The sequence below is a fragment of the Rhinopithecus bieti genome, unplaced genomic scaffold (assembly GCF_001698545.2).
Source record: "Rhinopithecus bieti isolate Rb0 unplaced genomic scaffold, ASM169854v2 scaffold_11161, whole genome shotgun sequence".
Lineage (NCBI taxonomy): Eukaryota > Metazoa > Chordata > Mammalia > Primates > Cercopithecidae > Rhinopithecus > Rhinopithecus bieti.
This window is the reverse complement of record NW_016806937.1, coordinates 2,088,304-2,109,282: the sequence shown is the minus strand read 5'-3', so window position 1 is coordinate 2,109,282 and position 20,979 is coordinate 2,088,304. Positions and strand designations below refer to the sequence as shown.

General features: G+C 45.2%; 1 protein-coding gene across 1 annotated transcript in view; it reads left to right on the top strand.

Annotated features, from left to right (window-relative positions):
- CNGB1 (cyclic nucleotide gated channel subunit beta 1) overlaps nt 1–3,320 on the top strand; it is a 99,551-nt gene extending 96,231 nt beyond the window's left edge. The window contains exon 33 of the mRNA XM_017878912.1: nt 2,972–3,320. Within this exon, the coding sequence (XP_017734401.1) occupies nt 2,972–3,265 (294 nt within the window). The 3' untranslated portion in view covers nt 3,266–3,320. The remainder of the gene's footprint in view (nt 1–2,971) is intronic.
- Nucleotides 3,321–20,979: the final 17,659 nt, after the last annotated feature.

The following is a 20,979-nucleotide window of genomic DNA, read 5'->3' as shown; positions in this document are numbered from 1 at the left end:
CCAGGGATTCTAGCAAAAGTTCCAGGACTCACTGTCATTGGACAGAATTGGGTCACATGCCAATTCTTGAGCCATTCGGTGTGACCAGGGCACTGTGGTGTTCTAAAGAGGCCTGGGTCACATACCCACCCCTGGACTGAGAGTAGGCTGGGAGCAGGATCTCTCAAAGACAGTCTTGATACTGTTGCAGAGATTAGAGGAGAGGGTGTGAGAAGCAAATGTCCCTCCCCAGAAGACAGTGTGTTCTCATATTTAATACTGTATCTGTGGCAATTTAAGATATTTGGGTCAGGCATGGTAGCTCACACTTGTAATCTCAGCACTTTGAGAGGCCAAGGCAGAGGATCTCTTCAGGCCTGGAATTCAAGACCAGCCTGGACAACAACTTGTCTCTACAAATTTTTTCTTTTTTGTTTCTAATTAGCCAGGCTTAGTGGCACATGCCTGTGGTCCTAGCTACTTGGGAGGCTGAGTTGGGAGCATCACTTGAGCCCAGGAAGTCAAGACTGCAGTTAGCTATGATTGCACCATTGCACTCCAGCCTGGGTGACAGAGTGAGACCCTGTCTCAAAAAATGAAAAATAAAAATTTGAAAGTAAAATCCTCTCACACAGGCACAGTGCCGAATGTTCCCACCTCCATAAATCTATGGGGGACATTAAAATTAGTTCTGGGAATTTTTTCTGTGACCAAAGCCAAGAATACCAAGTAGAACAATTACACTAATTATGTCTGTTCATGGCTGTCCCTTAGGAAGGCTGCTGGGGAACTGGAGAGGGACTGGGGTTAGGCAGACTGGGGTTAACAGTCTACACAGCAGAGTTCAAAGGAGCCCAGTGAACTCAGTCTCAATCCAACCTGGTGTCAGAGTCCAGGAGACCCATCCAGAGGTTGTTTGACAGTAGAAGTCTGGTGAGTGACATCAAAGCCATTTGGGGCACCAAGACATTCTCCAGATACAGCCACCAATGGCCCCAGACTGAGGAAAGATGTGATCACAAACTGTCAAGGTCAAGGTGGAGCTGGCAAATGGGGGTCTTCAGTGCTGGCTGCTGTGAGGGCTGACTAGACAGGAACTCTAAGGGTGCCCTCAGCACACTGAGAGCTTCAGCTGGGGCGGGCTTGTGGCTCCTAAGTGGTGGCTCTTCAACAAGGCAGCTTTAAGATGGGAATTAAACTTGCGTGAGTGTTACGTTAAAAGGCACTTCCCTTCCAAATCAGAACAACCAGGGCAGAATGGCAGAGTGCAGGGAGCTCTTAATTAGACATTCAGAGACACAAGTCCAAATCCAAGCTCTGTCACCCACTTGCTCCATGACCCAAGAAGCCCCTCAAGCTTTCGGAGACTTGGATTACTGAGGGTTGCCTCATGAGGTCGTAAAGATCAAGCAGGATACCTTGGAGGCCTTTTAGAAAAGCGTGTTGAACACAGCAAAGCACTTTTCTAACTTCCCATGATGCCGCTGGTTCCAGCCAGAGTGCCACACTTCAGGAAGTCCCACAGCGCTCACCATCTAAGCATCCTGCCCTGGAAATGCGTTGTCAAGAGTTTAGGGTGGGCTGGGCGCAGGTGGCTCACCCCTGTAATCCTAGCACTTTGGGAAGCCAAGGCAGGCAGATCACTTGAGGTCAGGAGTTCAAGACCAGCCTGGCCAACATGGTAAAACTCGGTCTCTACTAAAGATACAAAAACTTAGCCAGGCATGGTGGCATGCACCTGTAATCCCAGCTACTCAGGAGGCTGAGGCAGGAGAATTGCTTGAACAAAGGCAGAGGTTGCACTGAACTGAGATCACACCACTGCGCTCCATCCTGGGTGGCAGAGCAAGACTTGGTCTCAGAAGAAAGAAAAAAAGAAAGAAAAGAAAAGAAAGAAGGAAGGAAGGAAAAAAGAAAGAGAGAGAGAGGGAGGGAGGGAGAGAGGAAGGAAGGAAGAAAGAAAAGGAAAGGAAAGGAAAGGAATAGAGTTTAGGGTAACAGGGAAGGGTGGGACAGGGGCACCAAAACATGCAGAAATACTAAGATAGAAAGGGAAGCATAGCCCAAGAGGGGCCTTGGGTTCTCGGAGCATTTTGGCTGCCCCCTCTCCATTTTTTTCTTTCAATATCCTACGACTTGAGCAAATGGTGCAGGTCTCTCCGCACAAGCACGTTGACTGCTCTCACTTGAAACTCACAAGCACCACTTCACACGGGTCTTGGGCAGCTGAGGACCATTCTGGCCTCCTCTGGGGGCTGCTCCCTCTCCAGTTTCCTTCCTTGCAGAGATGGGATCAGGCAGAGTGGGAGGGGCCACAGGTATCCACAAAGGCTTGGTTTAATTACCCAGTCCCCTACTGATGCAAAGACCATGACCATCGCTTGTGGGAGGCAGCACAGGCTGGAGGCTGGAGGTATCCATCAAGTCTCCACATACAGGGTCAGTGCAGCCCAATACCAGGGGTACCCAGTCCTAGACTATCCCTGAAGATCTCAACCTTTGAGACCTTGCAGAAAGGGGGCCTAGCCCCAACAGCCTCTCCCCTCATCACTTTTTACCCTGTTTGCTTGGAGTTGTTTTCATCCACTCCAGAAGTGCCCATCCCTGGTAACAGATGGTTCAGCCTTTGCAGAGGCCTTGTGGGACTCCCTCAGAGTCACTGCCTGGCTTGCTTCAGCAGCTCGGGGGAGGGGCCCTGGTTTTGAAAAAACAGCCTCATCCCAGCTTCCAACCCCACAGCCTAGATCTAAGATATCCCAAGACTTTCCATGAAATCCATCCTGGACTTCTAATCTGTACACTTCCCCATAATGTACTTTGTTTCTCCTAAATAACCCCAATGCGGCTCCACCCAACCAACTAGATTTCACCCGCTGTGTGTTCCGCTGTCCTCTTCGCGGGCCCAAAAAGGCTGGAACAGGGAGGTGTCCAAGACCCTTCCAAGACCCCTCCAAGAGTCTGTGCCTCACGAGCCACCCGTTCTGGATTCCAGGCCAAGAGCTCGCAAGACGCCAAGGGAGAGGAAGGCTCGGCCGCCCCAGACCAGCCCACGCCCCCAAAGGAGGCCACCCTCGACCCACCCGCGCCCCAGACGCCCCCCGAACCCCTGGGGTCTCCACCGCGCTCTCCACCGCCTGCCTCCTTTGGGAGGCCTGAGGGAGAGGAGGAGGGGGCGGCCCAGCCCGAGGAGCACTCGCTGAGGATCCGCATGAGCCCAGGCCCGGAGCCCGGCGAGCAGATCCTGTCGGTGGAGATGCCGGAGGAAAAGGAGGAGAAGGTGGAGTAAGGTGTGGAGAGGCGGCTCCCACGCGCAGTTCCCGCAGGTGTGCCCCCAGTGCCGGCTGCGCCCCTGTGCGCCAGCTTCCCCCACAGCCCAAGAGGAGATGTTTTTCCGCAGTCGTGGCCTCAGTGGCTGCAGCTCTAACCACCCCGCCAGCACACCAGCCCCGACTCAGCTCCTCGCGAGCTGGGCCTGAGCTCAACACATTTCATCAAGTGTTCCAGTCCCTGAGCTCTCACTATCAGTTGAGAGCCCTGCCTTTTCCTGACTGTTCTTTTTTTAAGAACAAAATGATGTTCCACTTTTAAAGTTCATGGGTGGGGGATAGAATGAGGCTCCAATATATGGGAAGATTTGTTGAAAAAGTAAAGGGTTATTGAATGTGTGGGGTTTCCCCTCAGGAATTTGTCTAACACATTTCAAGGATAGAAACTACTTCATGGCCGGGCATGGTGGCTCATGCCTATAATCCCAGTGCTTTGGGAAGTCGAAGGAGGAGGATCACTGGAGGCCAAGAGTTGGAGAGCAGACTGGGCAGCATAGCGAGATCCCATCTCAAACAAAAACAAAACAAAAAAACAATAGCCAGGTGTGGTGGTGTGCACCTGTAGTCCCAGCTACTGGAGAGGTTGAGGCAGGAGGATGGCTTGAGCCCAGGAGTTTCTGACTGCGGTGAGCTGGACACAGTGAGACCCTGTCTCAAAGAACTAAAAGATAGGCACAGTGGTTCACATCTGCAATCCCAGAACTTTGGGAAGCTGAGATGGGAGGATTGTTTGAGACCAGGAGTTCAAGATCAGCCTGGGCAACATGTTGAGACCCCATCTCTACGAAACAGCAGCAGAAACAAAAGCAAACAACAACGATGTACACAAACAAAGAAACAAAGAAAGGAGGCAGCCGAGCTGTTCAGCTGAGAATTGCCCGGTTCTGAGCTGAGCTTGGGACACTGTTTTCCTTTGTGGGCAATCACACTGGGGGCTGGATGCCCATTAGGTTGTTAGTGCTTATCTTCCTCAGACTCTATTCAATTCCAGTGCAATGCCATTATCTCAGAACAGATAGAAGGGAAATGGACTTACTGGCCAGGGACTGCTAGCGTTTCTGCCTCTGCCAGGGGGGACAGCCCGGTAGGAGCATCCTCTGCCTGTCATCCTGAGAAACCCCATTCGCCAGCAGGGATCAGTCCGTTACTCACTTTTGACACTCTCGCTGTAGAGATGGTGGCAGCAACTTCAATTAATCCTAGAAAATGAAATCTCCCAGCTGATGACAGCACTTACATTCCCTAAAGCTTTCCAGATCGTGTCATGTTGCTTTTATGATTCAGACAAAAAAAAAAAAAAAAAAAAAAAAAAAAAAGAAAGAAAGAAAAAAGGGTCATTCAGGGAATGAATATTTATCGAGAGGATTTTATTTGCATACTGAATGGCTCTTGGGGGAGTGAGTGATTAAAAACAAAATCTAGCATTCTAGTATTAGGCCATTTGTTTCCACCTGCAACAGTGAACATAAAGGACCTGGAATTCCAATAGGTCCTGCCCATTTTATATAAAATTACAGGAAAATATGAGCTGCTCAGAGGCCTTTAAGGTTTGCAAATGTCTATATGTATTTGTCCATCCACTAAAAAAAACATTCATTTCCATTGCAGAAAATTGAAAGAATGTGGGAGTCCCCAGGCTGGTCTTAGCATTTCCAAATCCCAGAGTCACAAACAGATTTGTCTAGTTGATGGCTTGTCACGTGATCCGGGTAATCGTCACATTGAATATAGTGATCGACCTTATTATTTTACCTTTTTTTTTTTAAAAAAAAAAAAAGCTTTTAAAATGTATTTTAATAGACAATAACATATTTACACGGGTACAAAAGGATATCCAATAAAAATTCTTCATCCTGCCCTGGTACCCAGCTTCCTTGGTTCCCTCTCTGGAAGCAACCACTGTTCACAGTTTCTCCTGTATCATTTCAGAGTTATTTTATGCTTATACAAGGAAATATGTAACTGCTTCTTCCCTTCCTTTTTAATTTTAACAGACGTGGTAACACATATTAGAGCCACTGTTATTTTTCACTTAATTTACTTTGGAGATGGTTCCCTATCCTTAAAGAGCATGCTTGTTTTTTTTGGTGACAGCAATCTAGTTTGTTGTATGGATGTATGATAACATTTAAACCACTCTGCCATTGGTGGGCATTTGCGTTGTTTCCAATCTTACGCTGTTAAAAATAATGCTGCAATAAAACAATCTTGTGCAGACATAATTTCACTAGTAAATATTTTTTTAAATGGGGGAACTCTGCGAGTTTAGGCAGTTATTTTTCCTTCGTCTCCATTTACTATTTGTATATTTGTACCACATAGTCTAAGATCGAAGCACAGAGAATGCTTCCACCATTAGCAAGTGTTTCAGATATGATAACAAACACATTGCTTTTCAGTAAATGGCAAAATGCTTCAACAGCACCTTCCCTGTGAGATCCTATTTTATAAGGAATGTCTTTTATATGAATGTACTTATTCTTTTAGATATCGGTTCTTGAATGTGTACTCCTTATGATATAAAGCAAGAGATTCTTGAGGTTCCCAAGAATTGTCCTGGAAAGAAAATTGATTTTGAAATGAGATTAGCAGTGTTTTAATTTTGCTGAGATAACTCCTTTAACGCAGTACTTTCACAAAACTTAGATATTAAATAAATTGAATTTGAGGCTGGCATTCTTCCCCAAATTGAATTGGACTGGTTGTTTGCTGAGGTATGAATGGAACAGCTCAGAAGCACTATAATTCTGTAGCTGAAACAGGACCCTTATTTATGTATGTTTAATCTCTACTCATTTAAAATGTCTCAGCATTTCCTGCATTTAGATGGAAAACAAATAGCCAATTTTTTTAACTACATAAATATTTTAAATAGAATGAAAACCAAGAAGCTGTTTCAAATTTTATTATCAAAGTGTGTTCAGCTATCTGGAATATTTTAGTCTGTTTTCTTAGTAAACATGAACACTTTATTTACACTCTACCTTTCATATTACAATGTATTTAATTAAAGTATTTAGACAAATGTTCCTGGCTTGTGGATTCATTTCAGAAATCAGCCATGGATGACAGACACCTTTGTGAGAAAAACTAAGTAAATTACCTGGCCCAGGCACTCCAGCAAATGTCCTACGGACATCCTTCTGGTTCTAATCCATCCTGCATTCCTATTGCTGTAATGATATTCTTAGCAAACCTCTATGGCCACTTTGAGAAGCTGAGGTGGGAGGATTGCTTGAGCCCAGGAGTTCAAGACCAGCCTGGGCAACATAGTAAGACTTCATCTCTATTAAAAGAAAAAACAGGCTGGGTGCAGTGGCTCATGCCTGTAATCCCACCATTTTGGGAGGCTGAGACAGGCGGATCACCTGAGGTCAGGAGTTCGAGACCAGCCTGGCCAATATGGTGAAACCCCGTCTCTACTAAAAATACAAAAAAATTAGCCGGGTGTGGTGGCGGGTGTCTGTAATCCCAGCTACTTGAGAGGCTGAGGCAGGAGAATCACTGGAAACCGGGAGGCGGAGGCTACAGTGAGCTGAGATCGTGTCATTGCACTCCAGCCTGGGTGACAGAGCAAGACTCCATTTCAAAAAAAAAAAAAAAAAAAAAAAGAAAAGAAAAAATAGGGCCAGGTGTGGTGACTCACGCCTGTAATCCCAGCACTTTGGGAAGCTGAGGTGGGTGGATCACCTGAGATCAGGAATGCGAGACCAGCCTGGTCAACATGATGAAACCCCATCACTACTAAAAATACAAAAATTAGCCAGGTGTGGTGGCTCACGCCTGTAGTCCCAGCTACTCTGGAGACTGAGGCACGAGAATTACTTGAACCCAGGAGGCAGAGGTTGTAGTGAGCTGAGATAGTGCCATTGCACTCCAGCCTGGGCAACAGAGTGAGACTCAATCTCAAAAAAAACCACCACCAACAACAAAAAAAACCAAAAGACTTCATGGCCTCTAGGACTCTAAGCCCTTCAAGTTAAAAGCCCCTTTATGTCTGTGCCATCTCATCTATTATAAGACAACTTACAATTTCTCCAGCCCATTAGATTTGTTCAATGACACACAGTGCTGATAAACATGGACGCAAGGATTCAGACTGCCTGGCTTCCAATCCCAGTTTGATCATACACCATGGACCTCTCTGAGCCCCAATGACCTCATCTATAAGACGGATATAATACTTTGAGTCACACAGGGCCACTGTGATGGTTAAGTAATAGACTGAAATTGCCAAGTTTGAATGGGCATGAGGAATAAAAGCAACTCATCATCCCTCTTACTCTGATAGCTGGTGTAGACTGGAAGCCTCTGGATAGCTCTGTCTTCTCGGAACTCTGACTCTGCCTAGGGTTATACACACAGAGGGCTTTGATCACCTCTTTTCTTGACTCTTTAACAGTGTTTGTACAAAGGGCTGGACACATGTTAATTATAACAATATAAATCGCAGATTTCCCTACCATCAATTAATGATTTAACCCAATTTTATAACAAAACAGACCCTAAAACACCCCAGCAAGGCTTACTCTCCTTGGGGCAATCACTCCAATTCTGGGCTAGGCCCAGGGCCGGCTTTGTGGGCTTGTGACCTGTGCAGTCACACAGTACTGTGTCCAGAAGGGCTCTGTGCTTGAAATTCTTAATAAGTTTTGAACCATGGGTCCTGCATTTTATTTGCACTGGTTCCCACAAGTGATATAGCCTGTCCCGGCTAGGTTGCGATACTACGCAATATCTGAAATGGTCAGTGGTTGAAGGAGGTAAAGATGTCTTTTCTGCACTCAGCTTCCATCTCTCTTCTTCTAGCCCCAGATTTCTGCTTCCCCTTTTGGAAGATTACCTTTCAGTCATGTGTGGTGACTCCAACACAATGACCCAAGCCAGGCCCGTTGGTTCTCTTTGGTGGGAAGGTGAATCTTAAGAACGATGGCCCACTTCTTCCTTGCTAACAGAGCCCTGATTTAGCTTTGGACAGCAGCATGCCCATCCCCAGGAGATGAAGCCCCTGGTATAAGCCAATCACTGCTCTCTGTTCTTTTTTGCCTAATTCTTGCCTTTCCAGACTTTTTTGCAGCTAGGTGTGACCCAGTTCCAACCCATGAATTAATCAAGTATGGAAAGCGCTCTGTTGCTGTTGTCCTTCTCCTGCTTGAGATACTGAAGTGAGAATGTATTTGGAGCTGCAGCAGCCATCTCATGACCGAACAGCCAAAACTTGGAGAGATGCAGCCTGTGACATGTTTGAGTTGCCAAATCAACCTTGAAACCACGCGTGTTCAGACTACTCATTATATGAGAGAATGAAATATCTTTATTATATAAAGCCATTCATATTTTCTCTGTTACCTGCAGCTGAAAACATCCTGATGTAGAAGCAGTGAAATGGGCTAGGCATGGTGGTTCACGCCTATAATTTCAGCACTTTGGGAGGCTGAGGCAAAAGGATCACTTGAGCCCAGGAGTTTGAGGCCAGCCTGGGTAACATACCAAGACCCCATCTCTACAAAAAAATAAAAAATAAAAAAATAGCTGGGCATGGTAGTGCACTCTTCTAGTCCCAGTTACTTGGGAGGCTGAGGCAGAAGAATCACTCCAGCTGAGGAGTTTGAGGCTGTAGTGAACTATGATTGTACCACTGTACTCCAGCCTAGGTGACAGTCAGACCCTGTCTCTAAAAAAAGGCCAGGTGTGGCTGGGCATAGTAGCTTACGCCTGTAATCCCAGCACTTTGGGAGGCTGAGACAGGCAGATCACAAGGTCAGGACATCGAGACCATCCTGACCAACATGGTGAAACCCCATCTCTACTAAAATACAAAAACAAATTAGCCGGGCATGGTGGTGCGTGTCTGTAGTCCCAGCTACTCGAGAGGCTGAGGCAGGGGAATCACCTGAACCTGGGAGGCAGAGGTTGCAGTGAGCAGAGATGGTACCACTGCACTCCAGCCTGGCGACAGAGCAAGACTCTGTCTAAAAAAGAAAAAAAAAAAAAAAGAGACCAGGTGTGGTGGCTCATACCTGTAATTCCGACACTTTGGGAGGCCAAGGTGGACAGATTGCTTGAGCCCAGCAGTTCAACACCAGCCTAGGCAACAAGGCGAAACCCTGTCTCTACAAAAAATCCAAAAATTAGCCAGACTTTGTGGTGCTCCCAGTTACTAGGGAGGCTGAGTTGAGAGGATTGCTTGACCCGAAGAGATAGAGGCTGCAGTGAGCCATGAGCCATAAGTGTGTCACTGCACTCCAGCTTGGGTGACAGAGTGAGAACCTGTCTCAAACATAAATACATTAAAACAATTTTAAAAGAATTATTTTAAAATGTAAAAGCAGCAATGAAATGGAGAAGGAAAGGAAGAAAATGAGGCCTGGTGCAGTGGCTCGTGCCTGTAATTCTAGCACTTTGGGAGGCTGAGGCTGGTCTTGAACTCCTAATTAATTGAGGTCAGGAGTTTGAGATCAGCCTGGCTAACGTGATGAAAACTCGTCTCTACTTTGTTTTTAGTTAGTTTGTTTTTTTTCAGACAGAGTTTCACTCCTATTGCCCAGGCTGGAGTACTGTGGAGCGATCTTGGCTCACCGAAACCTCCACTTCCTGGGTTCAAGCAATTCTCCTGCCTCAGCCTCCCGAGTAGTTGGGATTACAGGCATGCGTCACCATGCCTGGCTAATATTTTGTATTTTAATAGAGACAGGTTTTCTCCATGTTGGTCAGGCTGGTCTTGAACTCTCGACCTCAGATGATCTGCCCACCTCAGCCTCCCAAAGTGCTGGGATTACAGGCATGAGCCACCACGCCCAACTCGTCTCTACTTAAAATACAAAAATTAGCCAGATGTGGTATCTCACACTTGTAATCCCATCTACTCGGGAGGCTGAGGCATGAGAATTGGTAGAACCCAGGAGGCAGAGGTTGCAGGGAGCTAAGATTGTGCCACTGCACTCTAGCCTGGGTGACAGAATGAGACCCTGTCTCAAAAAATAAAATAAAATAAAATAAAGAAAAAGAAAAGAAAAGAAAATGGGAGCAGATGCATCACAACTTCAAAACTTCAACCCCCTGATCACACTGGACATGAGTTCCTGCTGCTCAGGTTCTTGTTACTACCTATGTTCTTGCCCTGCCTGGCCTAGTCGACTTTCCTTCAATGACACAAGCTACCTTGTATATCTTCTTAAGTTGGTCAGAGTTGGTTTCTGTTGTTCACAATGAAAGAAACCGATGCAGACAAAAGTACTTCTGGGAATTTCCTGATTATGTAAAACTCAAGATCTAGGCCACCCATTCTGGGTGTGACTTTTGCTCTAGCATAGGTACTTGTGGTTTCTAAATCCCGACCTCAGGAAGATCCCCTCAGAAAAGGGATTAGAGGAGAGAGGGGGCTGTTTTTTGTTTGTTTGGTTGGTTGGTTTTTTGTTTTGTTTTGTGAAACAGAGTCTCTCTTTGTTACCCAGGCTGGAGTGCAGTGGCGCGGTCTCAGCTCACTGAAACCTCCGCCTCCCAGGTTCAAGCGATTCTTCTGCCTCAGTCTCACGAGTAGCTGGGATTACAGGCGTCTGCCACCACTCCCATCTAATTTTTGTATTTGTAGTAGAGGTTCACCATGTCGGCCAGCTAGTCTCAAACTCCTGACCTCAGGTGATGCACCCACTTTGGCCTCCTAAAGTGCTGGGATCACAGGCATGGGCCACCATGCCCGGCTGAGGGGGCTGTTTTGACCACAATGAAATTCAAACACCTGTCTGTGGATGGCCAGCCCAATGCGAGAGAGGGATTCACCAGCAAGGAGAACTGGAGCATCAAGCCTCATGCCCCCTAGGTACTCCCCGGCTCCCTCCCTGTCCTGACTCCACAGCAAAGTGCCCTGGGACAGAACCCTCCTCATCAACAACCCTTTGGACACCCTGCCTCACTGCTGCCTTTTACTACTGGACCGAGAACAAAGCTGACGGTGCTTTAGGGCTTTGGAAACCTTTTTCCCATTCGGTGAGTCTTGTCCACGCTGCTGCGTGGTCATGAAGCAAATGATCAGACCCAAATAATAGATGAGGAAATTCACACTTAAGACAGGCAAAGGGATTTATTCTCAGGGAATTAGCACCTTGGCTAGAGACAGAAACGCCATGAGAAAAGACCCCGAAGGTCACTGTTCTGCTTCTGCCACCAACCTGCAGTGCAATCGTACCTGGGTAACTTTCATTCATTGAATAAATATTTTTTTAAAAAAATTCTTTCTTTGTGCCAAACACTGTTCTAGTTGCTTTCTGGCCTCAGGTGTTTCATCTCTAAGTTGGGAGGAAGAAAATAATCTTTCCAGGTTGTTATGAGAAGATACAGGGCCGGGTGCGGTGGCTCATGCCTGTAATACCAGCACTTTGGGAGGCTGAAATGGGTGGATCATGAGGCCAGGAGTTCAAGACCAGCCTGGCCAAGATGCCGAAACCCCACCTCTACTAAAAATACAAAAAGTAGCTGGGCATGGTGGCACGCGTGTGTGGTCCCAGCTACTTGGGAGGCTGAGGCAGGAGAATTGCTTGAACTCAGGAGGTGGAGGCTGTGGTGAGCCGAGATCATGCCACTACACTCCAGCCTGGGCGACAGAGCAAGACTCTGTCAAAAACAAAAAAGAAAAAAAAAAAAAGAAGAAGATTCAAAGGATGTTTAATAAACTCACCGTAACCAAAAAATTGTAGAGTAACATTTCCTAGATTCAATATCCTGAGCACTATCTCCTTCAATATCTCTTCCGAAATGAAGAGAAAGAAGGCCTGAGTGCCCTTATTTTATTTATTTATTTTTTGAGACGGAGTCTTGCTCTTTTGTCCATGCTGGAGTGCAGTGGCGCAATCTCAGCTCACTACAACCTCCGCCTCCCGAGTTCAAGCGATTTCCAGCTAATTTTTGTATTTTTAGTAGAAATGCGGTTTCACCATGATGGGCAGGCTGGTCTCGAACTCCTGACCTCAAGTGATCCAGCCACCTTGGGCTCCCAGAGTACTGGGATTACAGGCATGAGCCACTACTCCCAGCCCTTATATTATTCTTTCAATGGGCATAAGGTGTTGGCATCTCCAGGGGGTCCTCTTCCCTGGTCACCATGGTTGAGTGCCAGATTTAGCAAGTAAAAATACAGAAAGCCCAGGTAAATTTGAATTTCAGATAAACAATTAAGTTTCTTTTTTTTTTTTTAAGCTTAAGTATGTCTCATGCAATACTTGGGATATACTTAGGCTAAAAAAATGTTATTTATCCAAAATTCAAATTCAACTTGGTGCCCGGTATTTTGTCTGGCAATTCTGCAAGGTGAGGATGAATGTCTCATGCCCAGAGCAATTAGGGCTACAGCCTCTAGGGCCAACCTTGGGCCAGAGCTATCCTGGCACCCCCCTTCTCCAGAGTCAATCATGATTGGTGGAGGAAGAGGGAACGCAGTTAGTGGTTTCTGTTTTTTATAGAGATGGGGTATCCTTATGTTGCCCAGACTGCTGCTGTTAGTGGTTTCTGTTTTTTATAGAGATAGGGTATCCTTATGTTGCCCAGACTGGTCTAGAACTCCATGCCTCAAGCAATTCTTCTGCCTCCTTGCTGGGATTACAGGCATGTACCACCACGTCCAGCCTGTCAGTGTTTCATTATTTTTGTTTTTGAGACAGGGTCTTGCTCTATCACCCACGCTAGAGTACAGTGGTTCAATCACAGCTCATTGCAGCCTCAACCTCTAGAGCTCAGGTGATCCTCCTGCCACAGGCACGCACCACCACACCTGGCTAATTTTTTTTTTTTTAATTATTTGTAGAGACGGGGGATGGGGGGTGGTGGGGACAAGTCGGGGGGAGTCTCCCTATGTTTCCCAGGCTGGTCTCGAACCCCGTGACTCAAACAATCCTTTCATCTTGACCTCCCAAAGTGTTGAGATCACAGATGTGAGCCACCACGTCTGGCCTGCCCGTGGTTTTTAAATATTTATCTTTATTAATTCTATCCTGTATGCACACACACAGGTGTTTGGGATCAGAGACAGATTTCATATTAATTACCTTTTAGGAAATAATAAGTACATAGCCCCCGCTCCTAGCCTCCCCTTAAGCCTTACTCCTGGCCAGGAAATGTCCCATGCAAGTAGCCGGACACTCCATAGATGAAGGACAAGGTTTCTCTGCTTATAAAGGTGAAGGAGGTAGCTATTCCCTTCCCTTTTTGAAAGGGTCTCCTTGGAAACTTAATGGGCCCGAAACCTAACCCCAACTCTTTGATATGTAAGTAAAGCCTCACCCAGAACTAGATAGCCCCAGGTGTCTCAGCTTTAACCACCTGGAGGGGTCTTTAAGTTCTGAGATTTCCTCACTTTGACATGTAAATACCTAGGGAGATAGCGCCGGAGTCTTCCCCGCACTTTGGATCTAGCCTAGAGACCTAGACCCGGCTGTGGCTATTTGGCCCTCTCCTGGAGAGAGGCAAGAGAAGCTTTAGGATCCTTTCTGATGAAGGCAGTTAACTAGACAAAAGGCTTCAGAAGGCATTATCAAGAGTCTCCACAGACTGGGCCTCCACCTTTCACATTTCCAAATTTATTTCCCTCCCTTCCTGCCTTCCTTGGCCCCCACCTTTCACATTTCCAAATTTATTTTTCCTTCCTTCCTTCCTTCCTTCCTTCCTTCCTTCCTTCCTTCCTTCCTTCCTTCCTTCCTCCCTCCCTCCTTCCCTTCCTCCCTCCTTCCCTCCCTTCCTTTTTTTTTTTTTTTTTTTGACAGTCTCATTCTGTCTCCCAGGCTGGAGTGTAGTGGCGCGATCTTAGTTCACCACAACTTCCGCTTCCCAGACTAAAGCAATTATCCTGCCTCAGCCTCCAGAGTACCTAGGAATACAGGTGCGCGCCACTACTGCCGGGCTAATTTTTGTATTTTTAGTGGAGACGGGGTTTCACCATGTTGGCCAGGCTGGTCTTGAACTCTTTAACACAAATGATCCACCCGCCTCAGCCTCCCAAAGTGCTGGGGTTATAGGCGTGAGCCACCGTGCTCGGCCACATTTCCAAATTTCTGAAATCAAGTGTTTTGTTCCTTAATGAAAAGTGGGTAGAGGAGGGGGTGACATGAAGTGTTTCCAGACAGGTTCAAAATAATAATTCAGATACCATGGAAAACTTCCATGTGTAAGTCAAATATAAGTAATAAGTTTTAAAATCAGGGCCAGGGGCGCTGGCTTACGCCTGTAACCACAGCACGTTGGGGAGGCCGAGGTGGCAGGATCACTTGAGCTCAGGAGTTCGATGCCAGTATAGGTAACATGGCGAAAACCCATCTCCACCAAGTATATACATAACAAAAATTAGCCAGGGGTAGTGGCACATGCTTATAGTCCCAGCTAGTCAGGAGGCTGAGGTGGGAGGATCGCTTGAGCCCAGGAAGTTGAGGCTGCAGTGAGCTGTGATGGTACCACTGCATTCCAGTTTGGGGGACAGAGAGAGACCCTATCTCAAAAAAATAAATAAATAAATAAAATTAGATTGGCCTCAATTCAATGAAGGATAATATGATAATATATTGGATGACTTTTGGCAAATTAGTCATGAACAGCACCCACAACAAACAAACAAACAAACAAACAAACAAACAAAGCTGCCAGGAGGAAGTATGAGCCACAAAAGTTTGCACCAGAGATAATACTTTGCATTCCATCTGAATCTAAATTTACTTGAAAGGATACAACTGAGTGTGTTTGTAAGTCTTTTATTTCTAATTACTCCACAGGAGCATTGCATGATGACCATGGAAAAGCACTTTTTGGGCTGGGCGTAGTAGCTCACACCTGCAATCCCAGCACTTTGGGAGGCTGAGGCGGGTGGATCACATGAGGTCAGGAGTTCGAGACCAGCCTGGCCAACATGGTGAAACCCCCGTCTCTACTTTTAGCCTGGCATGGTGGCACGCACCTATAGTCCAGCTACTCCGGAAGTTGTGGCAGCAGAATCACTTGAATCCGGGAGGCGGAGGTTGCAGTGAGCCGAGATCGCATCACTGCACTCCAGCTTGAGAGACAGAGTAAGACTCTGTCTCAAAAAAAAAAAAAGAAAAAGAAAAGAAAAGAAAAAAAGAAAAGAAAAGAAAAAGAAAAAAGAAAAGCACTATTTGAAGACTAGAAAAGGGGATTAGAACCTTGGTATGATTCAGATTTGAATTATCCATTGCAATCTGGGATAATTCCTCCAGATATGAGTAATGCCTCTAAACATAATAAACTGAAACAAAGAATAATGCTTGTTGAATCACAGAATTTCTCAGATTTGCTTAGAAGGAAGTCAAAGGGCATCTACCCAGTTCTAATGAGCAGGACCCTAAAAATATCTGCATGAGATTGTTAATATGAAAAAAATGAGGCTATCTTATTAATTTGTCAGCAAATTGATATGACATTGAGGGAGACAACTAATAGCGCTCAGAATTATGCATGCTTGAGGATTTACAATTGTTCTACTTAGCAATGTCTTTCTTTTTTCTCTTGATTCTATTGACAGATTTCATTAGCAATTTATTTATAATGTTTGTATAATACCTAGCAGAAGATTCACTGTAGAACAATTAGAGACAATTACTCTTTTAGGACAATATAACAAAACGAGGAAGTGGTCAGCTATAGAGACTGCATTTCTTCAATGTTTTGTTGTATTATAAACTTCGGTTTCTTCTGACAACTTGCCTACATCTTTTTTTCTTTCTTTTTTTTTCTTTCTTTTTTTGGGATAGAGTCCCACTCTGTTGTCCAAGCTGGAGTGCAGTGGGGTGATCTCAGCTCACTACAACTTCTGACTCCCGAGCTCAAGTGATCCCTCCACCACCCCACCTCCCAAATAGCTGGAACTATAAGCAAGTGCCACCTAATTAACGCCTGGCTAATTTTTGTATTTTTTTGTAGTGATGGGGTCTCACTATGTTGCTCAGGCAGGTCTCAAACTCCTAGGCTCAAGTGATCTGCCTATCTCTGCCTCCCAAAGTGCTGGGATTACAGGCATGAGCCAACAAGCCCAGCTGGCTTAAATCCTATATTCCATGCATTAGGAAGCTGCATTCTGTGATGTCTTCAACTGGTTTTCTCATACTACATTCAATTGAGTGTCTCATTACTTATGCTTTCCACATACTGTTGTTCTCATTACCATTGGAATGTTTGTGAATGATATTGTCAACACCTCATATGTTGTCTTTTTTTTTTTTTATAACTCCCTCTAATAATTTATCTTAGTCATTGTTTTGTTTTGTTTTGAGGTGGAGTTTCACTCTTGTTGCCCAGGCTGGAATGCAGTGGCGTGATCTTGGCTCTCTGCAACCTCTGCCTCCTGGATTCAAGTGATTCTCCTACTTCAGCCTCCCGAGTAGATGGGATTACAGGTGCCTGCCACCACACTCAGCTAGCTAATTTTTTGTATGTTTAGTAGAGATGGGGTTTCACCATGTCGGCCAGGCTGGTCTCAGACTCCTGACCTTGGGTGATCCACCAACCTCAGCCTTCCAAACTGCTGAATGCTGGAATTACAGACGTGAGCCATCACACCCGGCCCACTGGTTTTTTAAATTGGGTTTTGGACATTTAGTCTTGATGTTGGTCAAGTTTGGTGTATATGGGACCTGGATGTCCTTGCTTCTCTCTTAGCCTTCTGGTCCTTGTGTTTGGCCACGCTGATGCACCTCTGCCAGCCCTGGAAGAGCTCAGAGCCTCCTCTCCATTGGATGCTGTGTCTAGCTGTCTTGGCTCTGGGCTTACGTTCTCTTTCTTTTATTTATTTCTTTCCTTTTTTTTTTTTTTTTTTTTTTTTGCGACAAGCTCTCACTTGGTCGCCCAGGCTGGAGTGCAGTGGCACAGTCTCAGCTCACTGCAACCTCTGCCTTCCAGGTTCAAGCAATTCTCCTGTCTCAGCCTCTCCAAAAGCTGGCATTACAAGCATGCGCTACCACACCCGGCTAATTCCTATATTTTTAGTAGACACGGGGTTCCACCATGGTGACCAGGCTGGTCTCAAATTCCTGCCCTCAAGTGATCCGTCTGCCTCTGCCTCCCAAAGTGCTGGGATTACAGGTGTGAGCCACCTCACCTGGCCCACCCTTTCTTAAAATGTTATTACATTTTAGATTTGTATGGTTACGGAAATTATGTACTCATGCTCTACTCTTTGTTTCTTTTGAGGCCTATATTTTGCATATATCCCCCCAGGCATTGAAACAAGTGTTTTTTTTTTTGTTTTTTGTTTTTCTTTAAAGTTTCCTTCTTTTATTAGGGCCCCAGCATGGTATTTCGTGCTTACATAAATACTTTCCTTTATTCAAATTGTGGAATACATTTTTGGGAGCAGTCCATTGTTTTATAACTTTGGGATCATTAGTCTTCATAATCCCCTTGAAATTTATTCTGCTCCATGGTTACTTTATTTATGTATTTATTTATTTTAGAGACAGGGTCTCACTCTGTTACCCAGGCTGGAGCGCAGTGGCACAATCATGGCTCACTGCAACCTTGACCTCCCAGGCTCAAACGATCACTTCGGTCTTCCAGTTGGCTGGGACTATAGACACGCGTTTCACCATGCCTGGCTAATATTTAAAATTTTGGTAGAGACAGGGGTCTCCTTATGTTGCCCAGGCTGGGCTCGAACTTCTGGACTCAAGCAATCCTCTGGCCTCAGCCTCCCAAGGTGCTAGGATTGCAGGTGTGAACCACTGCACCTGGCCCTGAGTAATTTCTTAAGAATGTTTTATTCAGAAGCTTGGAGTAGCACATAATTTTGCCTATTTACAATCTGAGAGTTAGGATTCTTCTACTGAAATGGAATCTGGCCGGGCACGGTGGCTCATGCCTGTAATCCCAGCACTTTAGGAGGCCAAGGTGGGTGGATCACCTGAGGTCAGGAGTTTGAGACCAGCCTGACCAACATGGGGAAACCCCGTTTCTACTAAAAATACAAAAATTAGCCAAGTGTGGTGGCAGGTGCCCATAATCCCAGCTACTCTGGAGGCTGAGGCAGGAGAATTGCTTGGACCTGGGAGGCAGAGGTTACAGTGAGTGGAGATCGTACCATTGCACTCCAGCCTAGGCAACAGAGTGAAACTCTGTCTCAAAAGAAAAAAAAAAAAAAAAAAGAAATGGAATCTTATCAACAACATAAAAAGTACATTCAGTGACCATCTTAGGCCATAATAATGATAAATAAAAAGCGCATGCACCTGGACCTGGAGCCTGTACTTGTAGCCCCAGTTACTTGGGAGGCTGAGGTGGGAGGATCACTTGAGCCCAGGAGTTCAAGGGTACAGTGTGTCCTGAGCATGCCCATCAATAGCCACTGTGCTCCAGCCTGGGCAACATAGTGAGACCCTGTCTCCAAATAAACAAGCAAGCAAACAAACAAACAAAACCAAAGTACACAACTTTTTTTTTTTTTTTTTTTAAGATGGAGTTTCATTCTTATTGCCCAGGCTGGAGTGCAATGGCAATATCTCGGCTCACTGCAACCTCCACCTCCCAGGTTCAAGCGATTCTCATGCTTCAGCCTCCAGAGTAGCTGGGATTATGGGCACCTGCCACTACGCCCGGCTAATTTTTGTTTTTAGTAGAAATGGGGTTTCTCCATATTGGTCAGGCTGGTCTCGAACTCCTGACCTCAGGTGATCCGCCTGCCTCGGTCTCCTAAAGCTCTGGGATTACAGGGGTGAGCCACCATGCCCAGCCATAACTTTAACTTTTAACTAGGGATTCCATGTCTTTGTCTTATTAAAGCAAAATATATATTTTTTAGGCCGGGTGCAGTGGCTCATGCCTGTAATCCCAGCACTTTGCCAGGCCAACATGGGTGAATTGCTTGGGCCCACAAGTTCAAGACCAGCCTTGGCAACATACTGAGACCCTCCCATCTCTACTAAAAATACAAAAATTTGAGCCAGGCATGGTGGCAGGCACCTGTAATCCCAGTTACTCGGGAAGCTGAGGCAGGAGAATCGATTGAACCCGGGAGGTGGAGGTTGCAGTGAACCAAGATCACGCCACTGCACTCTAGCCTGGGCGACATAGTAAGGCCCTGTCTCTATAAAAAAAATGTAGAAGCCAAATTTGCTACCAAAGTATACAACTTTAACTTTTAACTAGGGTTTCCATGTCTTTGTCTTATTAAAGCAATTTTTTTAAAAAGCAAAATGTTTTATTTGAGGACTTTTTTTTTTTCTTCTCAAACAATTCTTATTGTAAGGCTTTATCTCCAGGCAGAAAAAAGAATGTTGTTTGTATTGACCTATACATTGTTTAAATGGTTAACTAGCAGTTTAGCTGACAGGAATGAAAAATAGAAAAAAAAAGTCTATCATATGAAGCACATTATTTGAACAAAAGAAATTCTTTCTACTGCATTAAATAATCCAATTACCTGCTTCCATCTAACTTGTCTTCTTATTAACAAAGCCAAAAATGAAATACTAGGCACATCTGGGAGGCACACAAAGCTCATAAAGCAGAAGTGCATGGGCAACCAGGATAAGAGGTGACATTTTCTAGGATGAGCTTTTGTTGGTGTGGTATCACCTCATCGAGTTGGCAGGTCCATTAATCAAGGGACACTAGCATCCAGCCAGCTGAAAAGACGGGCCTGAATTGCTGAGTATTCATTACAGGAAAATAACTCTTATAAAACCTCTAGGCAGAGAAGACTTATCAATAAAAAAACGAAGTAATGACTACTGCGTCTGTGGATGCACAGAATTTACAAATGGAATTTCAGGATGAAATGGGGAAGTGGCGGGGGCGGGGGAAAGGAGGCACATTTACATTTCAATGAGTGCGGGTTCAGAAGATAATTTCTCACATTAATGTAATATACTTTAAATCACGAGGCATGAAATGAATTGCAGGTGTTTTCTTTGCCAAGGTTTTATGATGAAGCTGATGGCTTTGCGCTGGGCTGATGGATCACCTCCTGAAGTACTTTGGTTACCTATTTAAGCATTATTATAATTAAAAATTATTATTTGTTTAAAGTGTGTTTTTTGGCCAGGTGCGATGGCTCGTGCCTGTAATCCCAACACTTTGAGAGGGCAGGATTGCTTGAGCCCACAAGTTTGAGACCAGCCTGGACAACACATACTGAGGCTCCATCTCTACAAAATATACAAAAATTAGCCAGGCTTGTTGGCACACACCTGTAGTCCCAGCTACTCAAAAGGCTGGGCTAGGAGGGTATCTTGAGCCCTTGAGCCTGGGAGGTAGAGGCTGTAGTGAGCTGAGATCACGACACTACACTCCAGCCTGGGTAACAGAGTAAAACCCTGTCTCAAAAAAAAAAAATTTTTTTTTGTTTTCAGCTATGTTTGAAATGCTTTTGAATTTTTCAGATAAAATTGAGTTTATCCAAATGAAACATATCATTTTTTATGTAACTGTATTAGCCATAAAAGAGATGCATCTGTAAGCTTACAGGTTGAGGCATATAGTTAATAGCAGGTAAAATAGAAAAATCAGGCACAGACCTGTCTCAAGAGTCTATCACTCATAACTCCCTACATTCTTTCATGTTTATTAGTGTCTGAAACGCACCTGCCCAGCAAGTCATCGTTTTCCTTCAAAGCTTTGGAGACTTTCCTTCAAAGTCTCCAAAATCCAACCGTTGGATTCTGACTCCAGGCAAAAAAAAAAAAAAAAAAAA